We start from the raw sequence: 16996 nt of genomic DNA, 5'->3' as shown, positions 1-16996 counted from the left end.
TCGATTACACACACACACAGTATCGATCATCAGACGACAAAAGAGACACTCGTTTTCACCTTTGACCGCCTCGACTCTTTGAAAAGTCGTTCCTTTTTTTTTTTTTTTTTTTTGAGCCCAAAAGAAACGAGGTTAGAGGGACAAGGAAGAGAAAGAAAAGAGAGAGGAGGGTGGATAGGAGGAGAGTCGATAAGGAGGCGGAGGACGCGGTGACGTGCTGTGATGCGAGATTCGATCTCGCGTCACACTTCCGGCCTGGATTATTTTAGAAAGCGTCTCTCTCTGTACCTTCGTCTCGCCGCCGCCCTGGGTGCAAGGACGAGCGGTGCAGCTGCAGGGGATGGGGTGACCGCGGCTGCGGCGACCGCTGCAGCTGCAGCTGCCGATGGCGCCGCCGCCCCCAGCCAGCTCCACGGCATGGCCGGCAACCTGTATCCTGTTTTTGTCAGAAACTGTTAGTTCCATTGCACGTGCTAATATATTCCTTCTTACGAATTATTATTGTCGGTCGCATCACGTCCGAGCCAATCCCTATTCGAGTCTGTGGATCATTGCTCTCCCATCCTTCGTCTCGATCATTCGATCGATAGAATCTCGAGTTTTGCGAGGAGAAAGATTGTCGTAGTGTGATCGAATTTTGATAATTTCGAGGATCGATTTTTATCGCGATGAATGTTGTATATTTGTTGTCGAAGGAAGAGGAGAGAGAGAGAATTGTAGTAATTGGGTATTGAATTTTGATAATCTTGCGAATGGATTATTGGATGTGCGCGTGATTTGTTGAGAAGGAGAAGGGGAAATATAGTAATTGGGTGTCGGAGATAATATGTATATATTGATTGGTAGGGTTTCCCGGAACAATTTAATACGTCTGATTAGTTATCGGGTCGAATTATATCCGTGCCGATTCTACCACAGTTTCTGATATTCTGATCATTCGGATTGATATTTTAGATAAACTATTATATATTGGATACGGATGAATAGAAAGTTGGCTGATCCACAGTGACGATTAGGGGTTGAAAATGGCAGCTTGTCGTTAAAGTATCTGTTTCAGGATACGCGTTCATTGCCCGTGACACGGAAATATCATTTTGGAAATGATTTTGATCGGACGATCGATATACGGTTCGTTATATCGAAGCCACGGACAATAAACGTAACGATCGTGAATGAATCGAGTAGTAATGGCAAGTTCACTGATTATGGCATTTTAGGTGTCAGTTAGCGAGTTCCTTTTCATAGATATAATTTTTTGGTCTAGTTTGTTCTTTCGTTTCCTCTCCTTAAAAAAAAAAAAAAAATAAATATAACATTCAATTATCGATAATTCAATTATTGATCCTGTCCTATCCTTACATCCTTATTCAGACGAATCATCAGAGTGCTTCCTATGTCCTTCTTTTCTAATGAAACATTCATTCTAAAAATTATATCTATTCGAAAAAATTGACGGATACCCTAGCAATTTCCCTTTAATGAAATTTTCACATGAAACGCTCATTCATATTCCCAATACTTGAGAGAAAAATAAAATTTTATAATCACATCATTTCCTAAAAAATAATATACAACTTTCCAGAAATAAAGACACTTATCGACTATACCTGCACAAATCATTCCTCGTGATATTCGAACAGAAATAGCTGACACAAGTTGATATATCCGACAATAAGGATTGAATCGAACCAATAATCTCGCAGAACAGTGACCAAATACGATATCGTTATCGCCGAATTGCGGAATGGCAGCGAGAAAGGGGTTTCACGTACAAAAGGAATTCAATACCCCGTCCCCCGCTCCCCGAATACAGATTCGCCCAGGTGAATTACAACAGCGTGGGGTAACGGGAGAAACGGAGTAACCGAATATCGAAACAGATTAACGCCATCGTGGAAATCGCGTATATTCAAATTTCATGCAGATCTCCCGATGGTCCGTGTTCCGCAACCGGGGGAAAGTTCCGGTTCGTTAGGGAACAACGAATATGGATTTATTAAATTCCGGTATCCCCGTTTAATTACGAATTTTCCCTTCAACGCATTGCCATCCTTCTCCCTGTAACGTTATATCCCTTCTCCCTCGATTCGATTCATAAATGAAATCCTCTCCGAGGATCGAGCAATCTTTATTTATAAAAATGAAAATATATATCGTGCGATTATATCGCGAGTAAGATGATAAATAAATTTATTCGAAGATAAATATATTATTTGTTCCGTAATTCCTTTAGTATTGGATATAATTTTAATCGAAGTGTAAAAGGGAATGGAAAAATAATAAAGTAAAATCAATCAACGTAAGTTTTAAAAAGAGTAACGAATATTTAAATAAGAGTAAATAAATAAGGAAAATTTTTCTTTCGAAATTTTGAATGTAATAAATTAATAAACGGGGAAAAATTCAAGATTATATTTCATAGATTATATTATATTTTAATAATTCCATCTCACGTTTTTTTCGGAATATTCTTCCTCTCTATTGGAACAAGGACGATATAAAAAAAGAGAAAAAAAAGAGGAAACCAGAATCTATTATAAGAAATCGTAAGGAAGAAGAACGAGCTATTCAATTTTTATATATCGAAATCTCTCTTTCTCTCTCTCCGAATATTTTTACTTTACCACGAAACTTTCTATATTTACATATTTCACATCGATTTTCCCCGATTGGAACTCTCAACGAATCGCAAAGTTTTTCCTCCATCGATCACGATATATCGAGACGCGACTTCTCGATAATTTTATATACACGAATTATATCGCTGCCCCTCTTCTCTCTCGAGAGGCGAACTTGTACGAGAGCCAGAGTTTTTTAATTAAAATTCCGCCATTCCCCCATAACGATCATCGTCCGACGAACCAAGACAATGTATTATTAATTAACCCGGCCTCCCGTCTACGTTGATTTTATTCGCGCGACAATACTCCGTCTATTTACTCCGCGAATACGGACTCAACTGGCTAATTAGAAGTACGTTTATTTATCGAATCGTCGTCAATCCTCGTGAGTGACACGGATTCGTGATGAAAGTCGGTTCGATTGTTGTTTTTTCTTTTCTTTTTTATCCCAAGTTCTCGATCAACGTTTCCTATCTATCAACGTAATTACACGTCCTCCGTGATTCCGGAAATTCCTTCCCTCTCATTTCTTCTTTCTTTTCTTTTCTTTTTTTCAATTCGAAATCAAATTAAAATTCCTTTGAAACAGACATGAACGATGAAAGATTAAAAATTACTTAAAAATGGGATATTTTGTACAATATGCGTGCTTATCGATTAAATTTTACAACACGTTGATATTTACGTCCTTTCTACGTAAATTTGTATAAATGAGAATTTTTCATCGTCGAGTTGTCTGCAGACATTTGACATTTGTTCCAAGTTTTAATCCAATTTAATGAGTGTGTACACGTCGATGGTCGATCTTCGACGAGAAGTAAGATACGATGAGGAGGGAGCTCGAGGGTATTTCACCCATTGTAACGGGAGTTTATACGCGTCGTAGAATCTTCAATGAAATTTCCAATTCTCGTTTCCGGCTCGTCCCTATAAATTCCATGAGGAGGGAGGGGGTAACGTGCTCGTCAAGTGGGCTTCCTGCAGCCACGCCTCGAGTGGCAATTCGGTAATTAATGTGATTGAATCGTTGATTCGAAGGGGTGAGTCGGCCAACTTCTAGTGTAATTCTTTCAAAATAGACTACAACAAGGATTCCTTTTTTCTCTTTCTCTTTCGAATCGAACTATATTATTTTTATTATTTATCAATCTTTCAATACGCGCACAGTTTCAAATTTTCCAGAAATTTTTGAGAAATAACATTTGCCTGAAAAAGCGAATCCAACGATCCAAGATATTGTATATTCGTGTAACATATTAATATGAAGAGAATTTGAGTTCAACAATTATGGAATTAATAATTTGAATTACATTGAAATATAACTAGAAATTCAATTTTTTAAAAATTTAAAAAAAAAATTTTCTATATCAAATACAATAAATTGCAACAATCGACGAGTTATTCTATCGCAAAAAATAAATATCATAGATGTTCGTTCAAAAATCTGAAATTTTTATATCTCCAGAAAAATGCCAATTTTCGTCCACATATCCCCTTTAAGCTTCTCTCTCTAGTGTTTTTTTTTTTTTTTGCCAAACCACGAACGCGACACGAGACGCAGAAGCGTTTCCTTTGAATTATTAAGCGGACAAATGAAGCGCGGCCAGACGGGAATCAATGAAATTTCTATCGTTGGTTGGCAACCACGTGCGCCCTACCCGATTACATTAAATAATTAACATCCGACCGAATTGAATCGTAATTAATTATGCAAATACCTAGTTCGATTTGTTATTAGATTCGTTTGGACGAAGCCAACGACGATTAACGAGGCAAGCGACAACGAATTCCCCTCGCGTGCACAGAAATCCGCCCCTTTGCGGCTCGCCGCGATAAATTACAAAGAAAATTCAAAATTTCAAAATCAACGCGAAAATAAAAGATTCTGCACAATTCGCCCTATCCTCGAATCTTTGAATTTTAAATAATAATTCCACTCAAACTTTTGATCCATTATATCCATGTCGTGAAATTTTTCTTCGTTTAATGATTAATTCGATAAAATGTAAGTTAAAGTTCTGGTAAAACAAAAGTATAGACTTAAATTATCCATTTCATAAATCATCGAAATTGGACTTGTAACTCTTCCAAGAAATTGAAATAATTAAAAAATGTTCCAAATAGGGGCAGCTGGCACAGATCCATTAAAAGATAATTTAAGATCAAACTTCAATAGCTTCAAGAAGAAATTCAATTCGAATATCTTTTTCCAATACTATTCGACTCTTGGTACACAAAACTTTATATATATATATATATACACTCTTATTCTTCTTTCGTTCAGCCACCCCCCTATGTCGAGATATTAGGCATCGTGAAACTCTTTTCACCAAACTTCCCATTCTTTTCCCATCGAAAAAGCGGGTGGGAGTCTGACAACGTCACGATGGAAAATCATTAAACACGCCCCATAGTATATAGGCGAGACAGGCGTAACCTTGAGTCGATGAAAAGCCATCCATCAAGCTTGGCGAGTCAGCAGGGTTGATGCACCAGAGTTTGCGTACGTCGAAAGTCATTGTCGATCCACGAGGCTGTGAGTAATTAATACGATTGAATTCTATTCTACCGGCTGATGCACCAGCTTTGAGGCTTTCGCGCGCGTTGCAGAAGCCTGTGGGGGGTGAGAGAGGCTGGCCGCCCGACGATGGGGTCGCCAAGGGTGCAGGGGGTGGCTCTGCTGGCAGGGTTGCTGCGAGCGATCAATAAACGCTGCTGCCAGCATCCACCCCTGGATCCACGTCTTTTCTCTTCCTCTCCCCCTCTCTCTCTATGTATATATACGTGTGTGTGTATATACATGTATATATATTTTTCTGTCTTTTCTCTTCGCGTTCTTTTTTTTCTTTCTTACTTTTTTTATTTTACCCTCTTCTTCTCTCCCCTTATCCTCTCGAGATCTTTTTTTCCTCGCACGTGCTTTCTCTCAAGAAAGTTCATCGTTTCTCTCTTTCTCTCTCGCTGTCTGGAATATTCGTTTCAATCCACCAATTCGTTTCCCAAATCGATCGTTTTTTTCTTCTCCTTTCTTTTCTTTATCAGTCTCAAGGGGATTATTTTCCCTCTATCTTCGTCGTTCTTGACTTCTTCTTGGTTTTTCGTCTCGATCGATTCCACGCGTTCCGAGTGGTTTCTCAGATTCCTCCTTTAAGATTGTCCTTCCTTCTTTATCGAATCCAAGGAATTTCACTCTCGATTTTTCCTGTCGATTCCTCCCAGAACCGACTTGATTTTCGTTCCCTCCCTCCAAGGTTGTCTCGAATACCGCCCCTGGCTACACTTTCCCTCTCTTTCGTTCCGCCCTTGGGAATTTTCACTTCGAGTCTCTTTGTAGCGCGATATTTTATTACAAGCTTTACCTTTATGCAATTTATGCAATTGCACACGAAATTAATTTCTTTTTCTATCGTTAAATTTTTAAACTCAACGATGTTTTTCCTAGATCGTTTTATCCTGCTCCCTCATTTTCATTCATAAATTTCTTGCTCCTTCCTTTCGACTCACGGGGGTAACATCCTTTAATCTCTTAATACTTCCACTCTGCAGCCAAATATTATTTTATCCCACCCTCGTTTACTTTCCAGCATCTGCTTTTCTTTGCCGGCGCTGAGTGATTCAGCTCTTTGTCCTTCGATTCTTTCCATCAACCCTTTACACATCCCTCGAGAGTTTCCGCACAGGGGAAGGCAATAAGTCGATACAACGCGGTTCAACCCCGTCTCGAATTTCTCTCGAAAGCCACCGTGGAATCCACGAAAAAATTCTCACGGTGAAAAGAAACAATTCGCCTTTCGTGAAATTGCCGTTCAACAGTGTGAAGAATTTCTCGGTGCACCGAGATGGAGATTTTTTAAAACGTGAGACGGAATCTTTGAAAGTGATTTTTGAAAAAAATCGAACAGAATTTTACTGGAAAAATTGTCTGATGATTCCATGATCCTTTTCGATTTACTTTCGAGAAATCAATTTAAGAGGCAGGATGACAATGTTGAAGTGGAAAAGAAAGAATTAAATTAATTCTTAACTATCGATTTACAATACAAGTGTTGTATCTTTGTTCAATTTAAAAAAATTGATCTTTCTCGCGTTCAATATTATGAAAATATATGTTCAAATATTTAACAAATATATATACATATATATGTTTGAGCTTTTTTTCAAATAAATTTTGAAAATTATAATAAATATTATAATAAGACGCGGGAAATTCGACGAGCTAATTAGTAATAGTTATTATACAATACGAGAATATAAACTGGCAATCAATATAATCACATATATTAATATCTCATTTCAAAATATTCATCGTTCCTGTCATTATACAGCTTGACTATGGTAAAACATGAAATTTATTACTCCACAATCTCACGTTGATTTCGTTTCGAATCAATCATCACGCGTATTAACTCTCCTAATTTGATATATTTTCTATTCAAAAGAATTCTCTCTCGTATCCCAGATTCTAGTATCCAATATTTTATTGCAAATTCTACGCGATAAATTTTAATTCTTATTCACAATCTCTCACAAAAAAAAAAAAACTAGCTCTCGAGAAATACAATGAAACTGAAAAAGAGATCGAACATCCTATACAACCAATTAAAAATTTCCAATCCCCCTAACACACGCATATTAATCAAATTAATTTCGATCGACCAACCTTCTCCAACCTTTTCCTCCTTTTCTTTTTCAACAGCTAATCAAAAAAATTCGTGGCAACGATTTACACAGGGTGGTACAGGAGGAACGGGGCGGAGGGGTGGCGAGGAATGACAGGAGGTTTTGGGAGGAGGGTGGCAAGAGAAGTAGAGCTAAAACAGAGCACACACATCGAGACAGACGTGAAACACAGCCCCAGGGGCGAAAAGTCAAATGCACTAGAGAAACCACAGTCGCATGAGCCACGAGTAAAGCAACAGTGATTAGGTGTGTGTAGATTACTCGCTACTCCTCTTTGCCAATTACGCGTGGTAACATCAACGTTCCCGGGACTCAGGCTAATGGTAATCGTCGGACGGTTTGGTAATTTTGATCCATCCTTCTCGTCGAGGCGGGCGTTTGGAAGCCTCGTCCAACCGCATTCTCCTCGACGAGGAGAAATCACCCGGCCGATCCTCTTCAACTTCGAAAGGATTCGAAGGATGTACGGGGGTTGTTCGAGAGGGATTGATGCTGGCTGGATTTATGCGAAAGATTCCGAGTATCTTCTTTTCCACTCTCAGCTGATTTTTAATCATTTCTTCCCTAGGAATTTATATCCGTTGAACGAGCGATTAAAATTCGAAATTTTTTCTTCGAGTTCATTCGTCGAAATTTTTATTTATTTATTTATCTATTTTGTAGAAAAAATGTACCATTATCTGTGTGATTTTTGGTACAGAAAATTATGGTATTTTCAAAAATATTTGATATATATAAAAAAATTGTATCCACTATTTAAATATTCGAATAATTTTTTTTTTGTATGAAATAAAGCGACGGAATTTCGACTATTTTTCGTATACGCAACGTCGAGCATTTTCATTCTTCTTTTCGACTCGTAAAATATTAATACTGTTAAGCAAATATTCGAACAATTTCTCGTACGTGAATTTGCCAAATAATTCAATAACTTGGAAATTTTCTTGAAATTTGCCAAAGTCACGAAAAAAAGATTCGAATCGAACTTCCAATCCAAAACTTTATCGATTTTTCCCCCTTTTTTTTTTCTTTCATTCCGCTCGTCGTTTCACAAAAATAGAACTCGGAATCTTTCGTCGTTTTTCAAACAAGATAGTTTCAAATTCAATTAACAGAAGGATGACTCTATTAATTCCAAGGTGCGATAACCGGAAGTTCGTTGCCGTTGACGAGCAACCAACGTGTTCCTGAAGCGGTAACAAAATGCATTCTCTGCTGGATATAATAACAATTAGTATACAACGTTCTCGCTACACAGATAGATCGAAAAACTCGCAACTTCCAAAAAACTGAACTGGGCCTCGTCACAGCTTGTTGTGTCGATCATAATCCATGCACTAAGAAACGATTCGTTCCAGAAATAACAATCATAATCATATTAATAATGACGATGATAATAATAATAATAATAATATAACGATCGTACGAAAATCATTCAACAAAAGAAGAAAAAGAAAATAGAAGAAGAAAAAAAAAGGAGAATGAAACGTAAGATGGACAGATACGTATTCCTAGCAATGTGAATTAAAAAAAAAAAAAAAAAAAGAAAAAATAGATGCAAAGAGTTAGTATTAAAAAACATGAGCTTCTACACGATGTTTTACATGTCTCTCGAAAAGAACGATTAAGAAATAAACAAAACAAACTATCTATCGAAAGATTAATATAAATCGACATCAAAAAAAAAAAAAATATATGCAAAACATTTTTTCTCGCGTTCAATTCGATCGATCGCGATTAAATGTATATTTGTGTTTTGTCCTCGTGTATGTACGTGTATTCTTGCTCGTTTACGATTATACATGAGAGACGATAAGAGTATTGTTTCCCTATTTTTTTTTTCCATTCAAAATCACGTCGATTACACCAATCTGAATTTCTGATTTTCAATAAATATTTAAAGTGAAACTATTAAACAAGATTTAGAATTTTTGGTTGTCAAATATTTTCGTCGCACTATGAATATTTTCATTGATAATATATTTACAGATACGAATACAATGAAATTCTGAAACGAAATTAAACGAGCACGGATCCAATATCGTGTCACCGCGAAATATCAAATTTCTCTTCCCTCGAATAATATATCGATCCCACCCTTTTCATTTTCCCCTTCCTTCCTCTTTACCACCCTTAATCAAAGAATAACTTTATCCACTCCATGATTATTTTACTTATATCCCACTTATTCCGATAGTTCGATAGCTCGCGAGATCTCACGGTTCGCAGACCAAACACAATCGTCCCGATCGATCGAGAAAGAAAAACACCATCCTCGAGAACCAACCCCGCGAGCAATAATCCGTTCTTCCCTTCTTAAGATCCGTTTATCCGGTTATCTTCTCGTTCAACGTAACGAGACCGTGAAAATAAAAACAAAAACAAAAAAGATAAAAAAAGAAAAAGGAAAAAACGAGAAGAAATCAATCTTCTTCTCGAAGAAGATCGATTTGGTCCATACGTAATGTTTAAATAATAATAAAGAGAGAGAGAGAGAGAGAGAGAGAGAAACAAAAGAAGAAATAAAAAAAAAGAAGAAAAGAAAAGAGAAAAATTAAGACAGTTACGAAAGAAGAAAATACACGTCGTTTCTTTTCCCTTTTCTGTCTGTTTTCCAAGGAGAAAGGATTATCTGTCGAGCTTTCAAAAAAGCGCACCCCTTCGAGGGGGGTGACTACTAATTGCTGGCGGTGCTTGCACGCTCAGCGGTAACTAATTAAGGCTACGCACTGAGACTAATTAGTGAATGCCAGGCTAAACAACCAGTAAGTAAGGTGAATATTATATATATATATATATATGTATATAGATGTACTCGTGTCTGCTGGAAATAAAAAAAAAAAGAAAAAAAAAAAAGAAGAAAAGACACCGCGGACACGGCGACGAGGCTCGCGCGTTTGATCTTTCGACATTTGGAAAATGTTTCGAGATATGTATATATCTGTATAGACGTATCTTTAATTTTGGAACATAAGGGATAACGAGGGAGCTGTATCTTCTAAAATATTATTTATGAGAAAAAAATTAAATTTCTTGCAAATATTCAAAAGAATGGAAGGATCCAATATGGAAATCATTGAATGTACGAATTCTCCTTATCTTGTATTTGGAAAAATTTGGAAGGAAAGTGAATTGAAAAGTAATTCGTAATTTTTCGCGAAAGATTGCGAAAGATGGATGAAATCGTTTGATTTTTCTCATAGATGATATTTTGAAAAATATTCAAAGAGAAAAAAGTAGATGCGAGCGACGTGACCGAGGCGATCGGCGTCCGAACGATGCGATATACGAGAATTAATTAGTTACCACTAAATCAAAGGCGGCACTTGTCGAGCATGCAGCAACCTTCGCCCGGCCAAAAAATTACTGTCATGTCTCTCGCCAACTAACACACCGTGCCACGATCCAATAACATTAATCAATGACAACAGTTCCAAAAAAAAAAAATGAATAAATAAATAAATAAAAAGGAAAAAGAAGAAGAAGGAAAAAAAAGGAAAAAGTGAGAATATAACAACATATAAATCTGAAGAAAAATGTATGGAAGAAAAATAGCGAGATAGAAGTACATATATCGTAAACGATATGAACGATAAAAATAAAAAGAGAAGAGACTTGAAAGAAAAGAAAAGAGGAAAAAGGGAAAAAAAAATAAAAACGAAACGAAGATAGAAAGATATTAAATCGCGCCGCCATGGCAGCTTGTCTGGAAATGAAAAAAAGAGAAAGACAAAAAAAAAAAGAAAATAATAATAAAATAAAACGAGCGTCAGAATTCGAGAGAACGTTACTGTTACAAGAGAAAAGAGCGAGAACACAGAGGGAGAGAACCTTAATTGAAAAGAAGATAACCTTGTGTTCTCTTGATAAGAGATAAGAGATAAAATTAAAAGGAGAAGAAGAGAGAAAAAAAAATTGGAGGAAGAATAAAATCAACAAAAGTAATAACAGGAACGAATAAAATGAAGCGGTTCTCTGGTAGACGGCATGCTTCTCTCTTCTCCCTCGTTACATTCTTTCTCGCGGATGCCTTTAAAAAACGCGAGCAATTAGCCAGTACAACTTGCATTAACGATTCCGCCTCTCTCTCTTTCTCTCGATCCCTCTCCTTTCGTTATTTTCTTTTCTTTTCTTTCTTTCTTTCTTTTTTTATCTCTATCCATTCTATGGGGAAGATCGGTTGAACGAGAGACATTGTTAGAACACGAAAAACGGATGAATAACAAGCTGAAGTAGAAAGAGAGAAAGGCGAGGAACAACGAAGAGAACAAACAAGACCAAAAACTAAAGGGGACTTTTTTTTAAGAAAAAAAAAAATATATATATATATATTAAATGAGATAGAGTGAAGAAAAATTAAAAGAAAATGAATTAAAAAAAAAAAAAAAAAAAAAGAGAAAAAGAAAGAGAACGTACGTGTAAGATACACTAGGAAACGCAAGTTCGTTTCCGCAATCCATACTACTCAGCTCTCGTACGTGTACGTAGGTGCAAAATATATAATATGTATAGTAATCTGTACGACTGCCAGGACGGACGTACCATAACACGTGAAATTATAATATAATAATAAGGTAATAGTATCGTATGTATCGGTATGCGCGCAATTTTCGTAGGAAAAAATAATATTAATAATTTAAGTGAACGATTGAAAAAGAAATCGATATATTATTTTTATATATTTATACACTCCCTTTCTCTTCAAAAATTTTTTTACAATAACAACGTGCATACGGATACATACGAATTATCGTTACGTATATTTAATATAGATATATGTACGGTATATATATATAATAATATATATATATGTAATATATTCACACAGGTGAATCTCATATGAAGGCAAGCCAAGGCCACGACATGAGACGTGCAAATTAAAAAAGGTAATAATTATTAAAAAAAGAAGCAAGTAAAAAATTCTCTCCCAAAACCGCTTTCCAACCACAACCAAGCACAACCACAGGCAAGGTACGGGCCTTTGTCAACGAGACAGTCATCAACCAGTGAATAATGTGGCGCATTACCGTGATTATTATATATATGTAATATAGTAACAATTTGAAAAATCTATATATATATATATGTAATGTATGTATATATATATAGATATATATATATAGATATGTATATATATATATGTATATATATATACGTATGAAATACGAAAGATGGGTTAATTCAATGTGGTTTCTGGTGGATGGATTTGGGCAAGAAGAGGAAATAGAGTTGAAAAGAAAGGAACAATTAAGGAGGAACGATTAATAATTACGTGTATAATAGGAGCCAGTGACGAGCACCGTCGATGGGTGATCGTTAGTGCGACTATTGTTTAACGACAATGGTCGATATTAATTCGTGGCAATTCTGTTAAAAATCGACGAGTAGCTTGATCTTGAAAACCGGACGGATCGGTGCTGGCTGATGGATGATCGTTTAACGAGATATTTTTAATTTCTTTCTTCGTGATAAAAAAAAAAAAAAAAGAAAAAAATTATTTCGTTCACGAAATATGAACGATATATGTTTTGGACACTCGATGATTTGGAATTAAAAGTTAAAAAAAAAAAGTTAATCTAAAAAATTATTATATCGTGACAGAGCGAAGTTTGAAAGTCTTTTAGCCTCTCCTAGATTTTTTTCTACTTTCGAATATCCGAGATGGGTTAATTTATCCGCATGCCACGTTAAATATGAAAAAAAAGCTACTAAAAGATTGTTCAAACTATATATGCTATATATATATATATATATACACTACCACTTTGAAAAAAAAAAATACACGTTAATCAACAACAATAACAACAACAACAACAAGTAGATTAGAAATGAAAAAAAAAAAAAAAAAAAGAAACGTATGTTCCAATGCTGTGCATTAATCATCCCCAAAAATTTTCTAATTGCTAAAAAACTTGTCATTCCCCCTTACAATTCCACCCTTGGAAAAATCCCCACTGAGACTACTTGGCACAATCCACTACGACGACAAACCAGAGTGTCCAAATCATCCACTGTTTCCACACAAAAGACCAGCACTGATGCGCCAGACGCGTCGTCGCAAGTGTCACTGAGAATGAACTCGAGACTTGCTTGGCATTATTCGTTAAAAAAAAAAAAAAAAAAAAAAAAAAAAGAAAAAAAGAGAAGAAAGGAAAAAAAAAGATCATGACACGTGTGAAATAAAAAAAAAAAAGAAAAGAACGAGACAGAGTGCTTTTTTTTTCTTTTTAGAGACTGGTGGTGTTTGCGAGCAGTATTTGTAAGCCACTGATTCGGCCGGGATTAATCGATTAATCGAGTACAAAAAAAATTAGGAAATTAGACAGCCAGGGGTTGGAACGAGAGAATGGAATGAGAATGGAGAGAGAGAAAGAGAAAGAGAAAGAAAGAGAGAGAGAGAGAAAGAAAGAGAGAAAGAGAGAAAAAAGAGAGATCGATGTGACAATGGGTACAAAAAGTATACGAGGATATATAAAGGTAGGCACAGAGCGGGTTAATGTAGTAATCGTTACGCTAAAAATTAATCAAATCATACGAATTATTACGTACGAGAATACCTCATGCTTTTACCACCGGACAGAGGAAACCCTAGAGACTAAAAGCTAGCACAGGCGAGACTCGTATAATATATATAATTGTTTCTGTTTAAAAAATTTGTTTTGCATTCGACACTAAGAAATAATCCCGACCTTTCTCCTTCTTTTTCTCCGCGTAATGGCGTCCGCTGCCCTTCGACTATCCACTCGTATCCATTTCCCCGTTTCCTGCCAAAGGGGAATACTCAAGATGGCGGCCTTGGAGAAAAAGAGGATCGCGATCACAGTTGCGTAGATCGTCGCTATGAAGTTTCTTATCGTTTTTTTTTTCCTATCCTTCTTCTCTACTTTCACTTTCAGAGTCTATCTTTTCGTCTCTTATTATCGATTTTCTAATGTATGTTATTGTGGCATTTTTTTTTACGTGTCGTCAATGTTGAACCCTTTCTTTAAATTATTCTTCCCTCCAATCCTTGCTTTCTCGTGTCTTTTTTTTTTTATTTTCGCCATTTTGCTTTTTTTTTTTTAGAGAATCGTACCTTCACGCTCGATACCGCTTCTGGTATGTGGGAAAGACGTCCAGCTTCCGGTTCTTGACAATTTTCGCCCTTCGATAACCATCTTCCATTTTCCACGAGTCCTCCTTGCGCTCTTCTTTCGAACCTCTCAGCCACTTTCCACCGCTCTTGACCTTTTGCCGCGCGAACGAGCCATCCTTTCCTCGAGAATAGCTTCGTGCGTTCGATATCGCGTTTCATTCCCCTTCCCTCCTCCCAAGAAAACTCATGGAAAGAACCTCGACAAATTTTCGCGTTGGAAAACGAAAACGCGAAAATCTCACGATTTCGTTCAATAAATTTAAAATTTAAAATGAAACTATTTCTTTTCTTTTTCACCATGCACACTTATCGTTTTATCGCACGAATACTTTTTTTTCTTTTTTTCACATTCTCGATATATTCTCTTCGAGAATAATATTATTGAACAGCGATAGCAACATAAAATCTCGCGATTTTGTCGAATGCACGAAGCTACCAACTCGCAGGCGAAGACAGCTTCTTCGTATTCCCTCCTCCCGGTTCCTTCCACACACGGGTGTGTTGTTGTATACGTGTTCCTGGATGGGCACGTGCACATCGACGATGCACAGCAAACAACGATCGTGGCTTGTAGCAGCAGTGAATCGTAAGAGTCGATAGAGAGCAGGAAACGACACAGAGAGAACGTGAGAACACGGAAGAAAGACGCGATTCTTTTTTTTCTTTTCTTTTCTTTTCTTTTTTGCAACGATTTTTAAAAATGCGTTACGTGTGTGAAGAAAGGTGGTATACACGTGGCATGCAAACGGTGAACGAGGGGGAGGGCTTCTGGTATACGAATTGTCGAGCGTGTCGGACAAGCTTCAGGGGGCTCTCGTCGAACGATACAACGCGTTGTTGTTGCTTCCAAATATATCCATTTTTGTTTTTTAATACTTTTTTTTTCTTTTTTTTTTTATGGAATTGGAAACTTTCGTTGACGATTTATCGCTCGACAAGGTCCCAATATCTACCGGGTTACAATCGAGTTCGGGTTTCATTTTGTCGCAGTGTTATTCACTGAAAGCTAAACGCCACTAAATCAAGACCAAAAAAAGCCTACTGCATGCATTCCTTTGAAATCTATGCTCTTTCACGTGACCTGATTAAATTAATTTCTACAACAACGGAGAATGGATATATACGCATATATATATGTGCAGTATATATCCTCGAAATTTAATCGATTTTCGATTGATCCTTCGGAAAATAATAATAGTAATAATAATGATAATAAAAATAATGAAAAAAGAATTTTAAGGAACTTTAAAAAAAGGAAGGAAACGGAGTAAATAATAATTTTTCCGCGTTCGTGATTAAGAAATCACGATCTTTCTCTCCTATTTTTAATAAGGTTCGATTTGAATAACGAACAAAAGAAATCAGGGAAAAATGTGAAATAAAAAAATTATTGAATCGGAGGTGTATTTCGCTTAAGAAGATAAATGAAACGAAAGGATAAAGAGTACAAAAGTTCGATCCAATGACGAGATTGGATCAAGAGAAACGAAAGAGAGGGGGGGGATAAAAGAAGAAAGATAAAAAGTTTAGGAGAAGGAACGAGCGATGCATGCCACGTAATCGAATCTCGAAAAATGGACAGTGAGAATTCTTCGTGTTCTTTTGATAAAGTAGAAAAACTTCTTCTTTATTGCCTGGCTGGAAAACATATTAAATCGTCTTGGCATTCTTTCGAAATGAACATGTTCTTTCCTTCCCGCGATAAATATACCGTTTCTCGAATTTCTTGACGATAAAAAAATCATCCGCGGATAGAGATTCCTTGCTTTTGCAAAAAAATTTATCAATTATTCATAACTCGTGAAATTTCGTTGAAATTTCGAATTTCAAAAACTTTCTAAAAAACTCCATAAGATATCCCAAATAATTTTTATTCTTTCTGGAATCTTCTTATCGTCAAGCAATAATATTTCCAAAATTTCTCGCAAAACTAATTCCATCTAATTTCCATCTTCTTCGAAACAAACTCGCACGCATCGAGATCAAATTTCCAAGGCTACCAATCACTTCTTAAGTTAAGAAAATTCGTTCGATTTTCGTTTAATTCCTTTCTCGCAACATTCTTTCTTATTGTGTCGCTTCTCTCTTCATCCATCTTCCTCTCTCTCTCCCTCTCTCTCTCCGTTGCGTGCTCTCTCCATTGTCACTTCTCATCTTTCCACCCATTTCCAGCCATTTCTTCTTCCCTCTTATAGCTCATCGCTTTCGATCGTTTTCGACCTCGTCGCCGATTCCTCCCCCAGTTTTTTTTTAACTGCGAATCGACGCATTCGGAAACGCGAAGCGGTGCACGCTTCTCGACAGAGATAAAAACGGGGGATACAGGCGAATACAGTGTGAAAAGAGGAAACGATGCACCACTTCGCAATTCCATTCTTACGTGTTACGCGCTCGTGTTTCGATTCAGGCTGTTTGAAAATCTGTCATCTCGACAGTAATACTCGTTCTCGTTCCATCTAGGGAACGACGATCTACGAGTCACGAACGCGGGCCAACGTGTACAGAATGATGAAAGAGAATTGGTCGATTCATCTGGTGGATTACACACACTTGAGAATTG

At 36.6% G+C, this 16996-nt stretch overlaps 1 protein-coding gene across 8 annotated transcripts in view; it reads right to left on the bottom strand.

Moving 5' to 3' along the window:
• The window catches only part of LOC410951 (RNA binding protein fox-1 homolog 2), a 315194-nt gene that overhangs the window by 20339 nt on the left and 277859 nt on the right, over nucleotides 1-16996 (bottom strand). For 5 of the 8 annotated variants that reach the window (XM_026439411.1, XM_016911104.2, XM_026439413.1 and 2 more), the window contains one exon: nucleotides 289-436. The exons of the other annotated variants lie outside the window; for them this stretch is intronic. In XM_026439411.1, coding sequence (XP_026295196.1) covers nucleotides 289-436 — 148 coding nt within the window. The remainder of the gene's footprint in view (nucleotides 1-288; nucleotides 437-16996) is intronic. 8 annotated transcript variants of the gene reach the window in all.

This window comes from Apis mellifera, linkage group LG3 (genome assembly GCF_003254395.2).
Source record: "Apis mellifera strain DH4 linkage group LG3, Amel_HAv3.1, whole genome shotgun sequence".
Classification (NCBI taxonomy): Eukaryota; Metazoa; Arthropoda; class Insecta; order Hymenoptera; family Apidae; genus Apis; species Apis mellifera.
The sequence above is the reverse complement of the archived record's forward strand: the minus strand, read 5'-3'. Positions and strand labels throughout refer to the sequence as shown.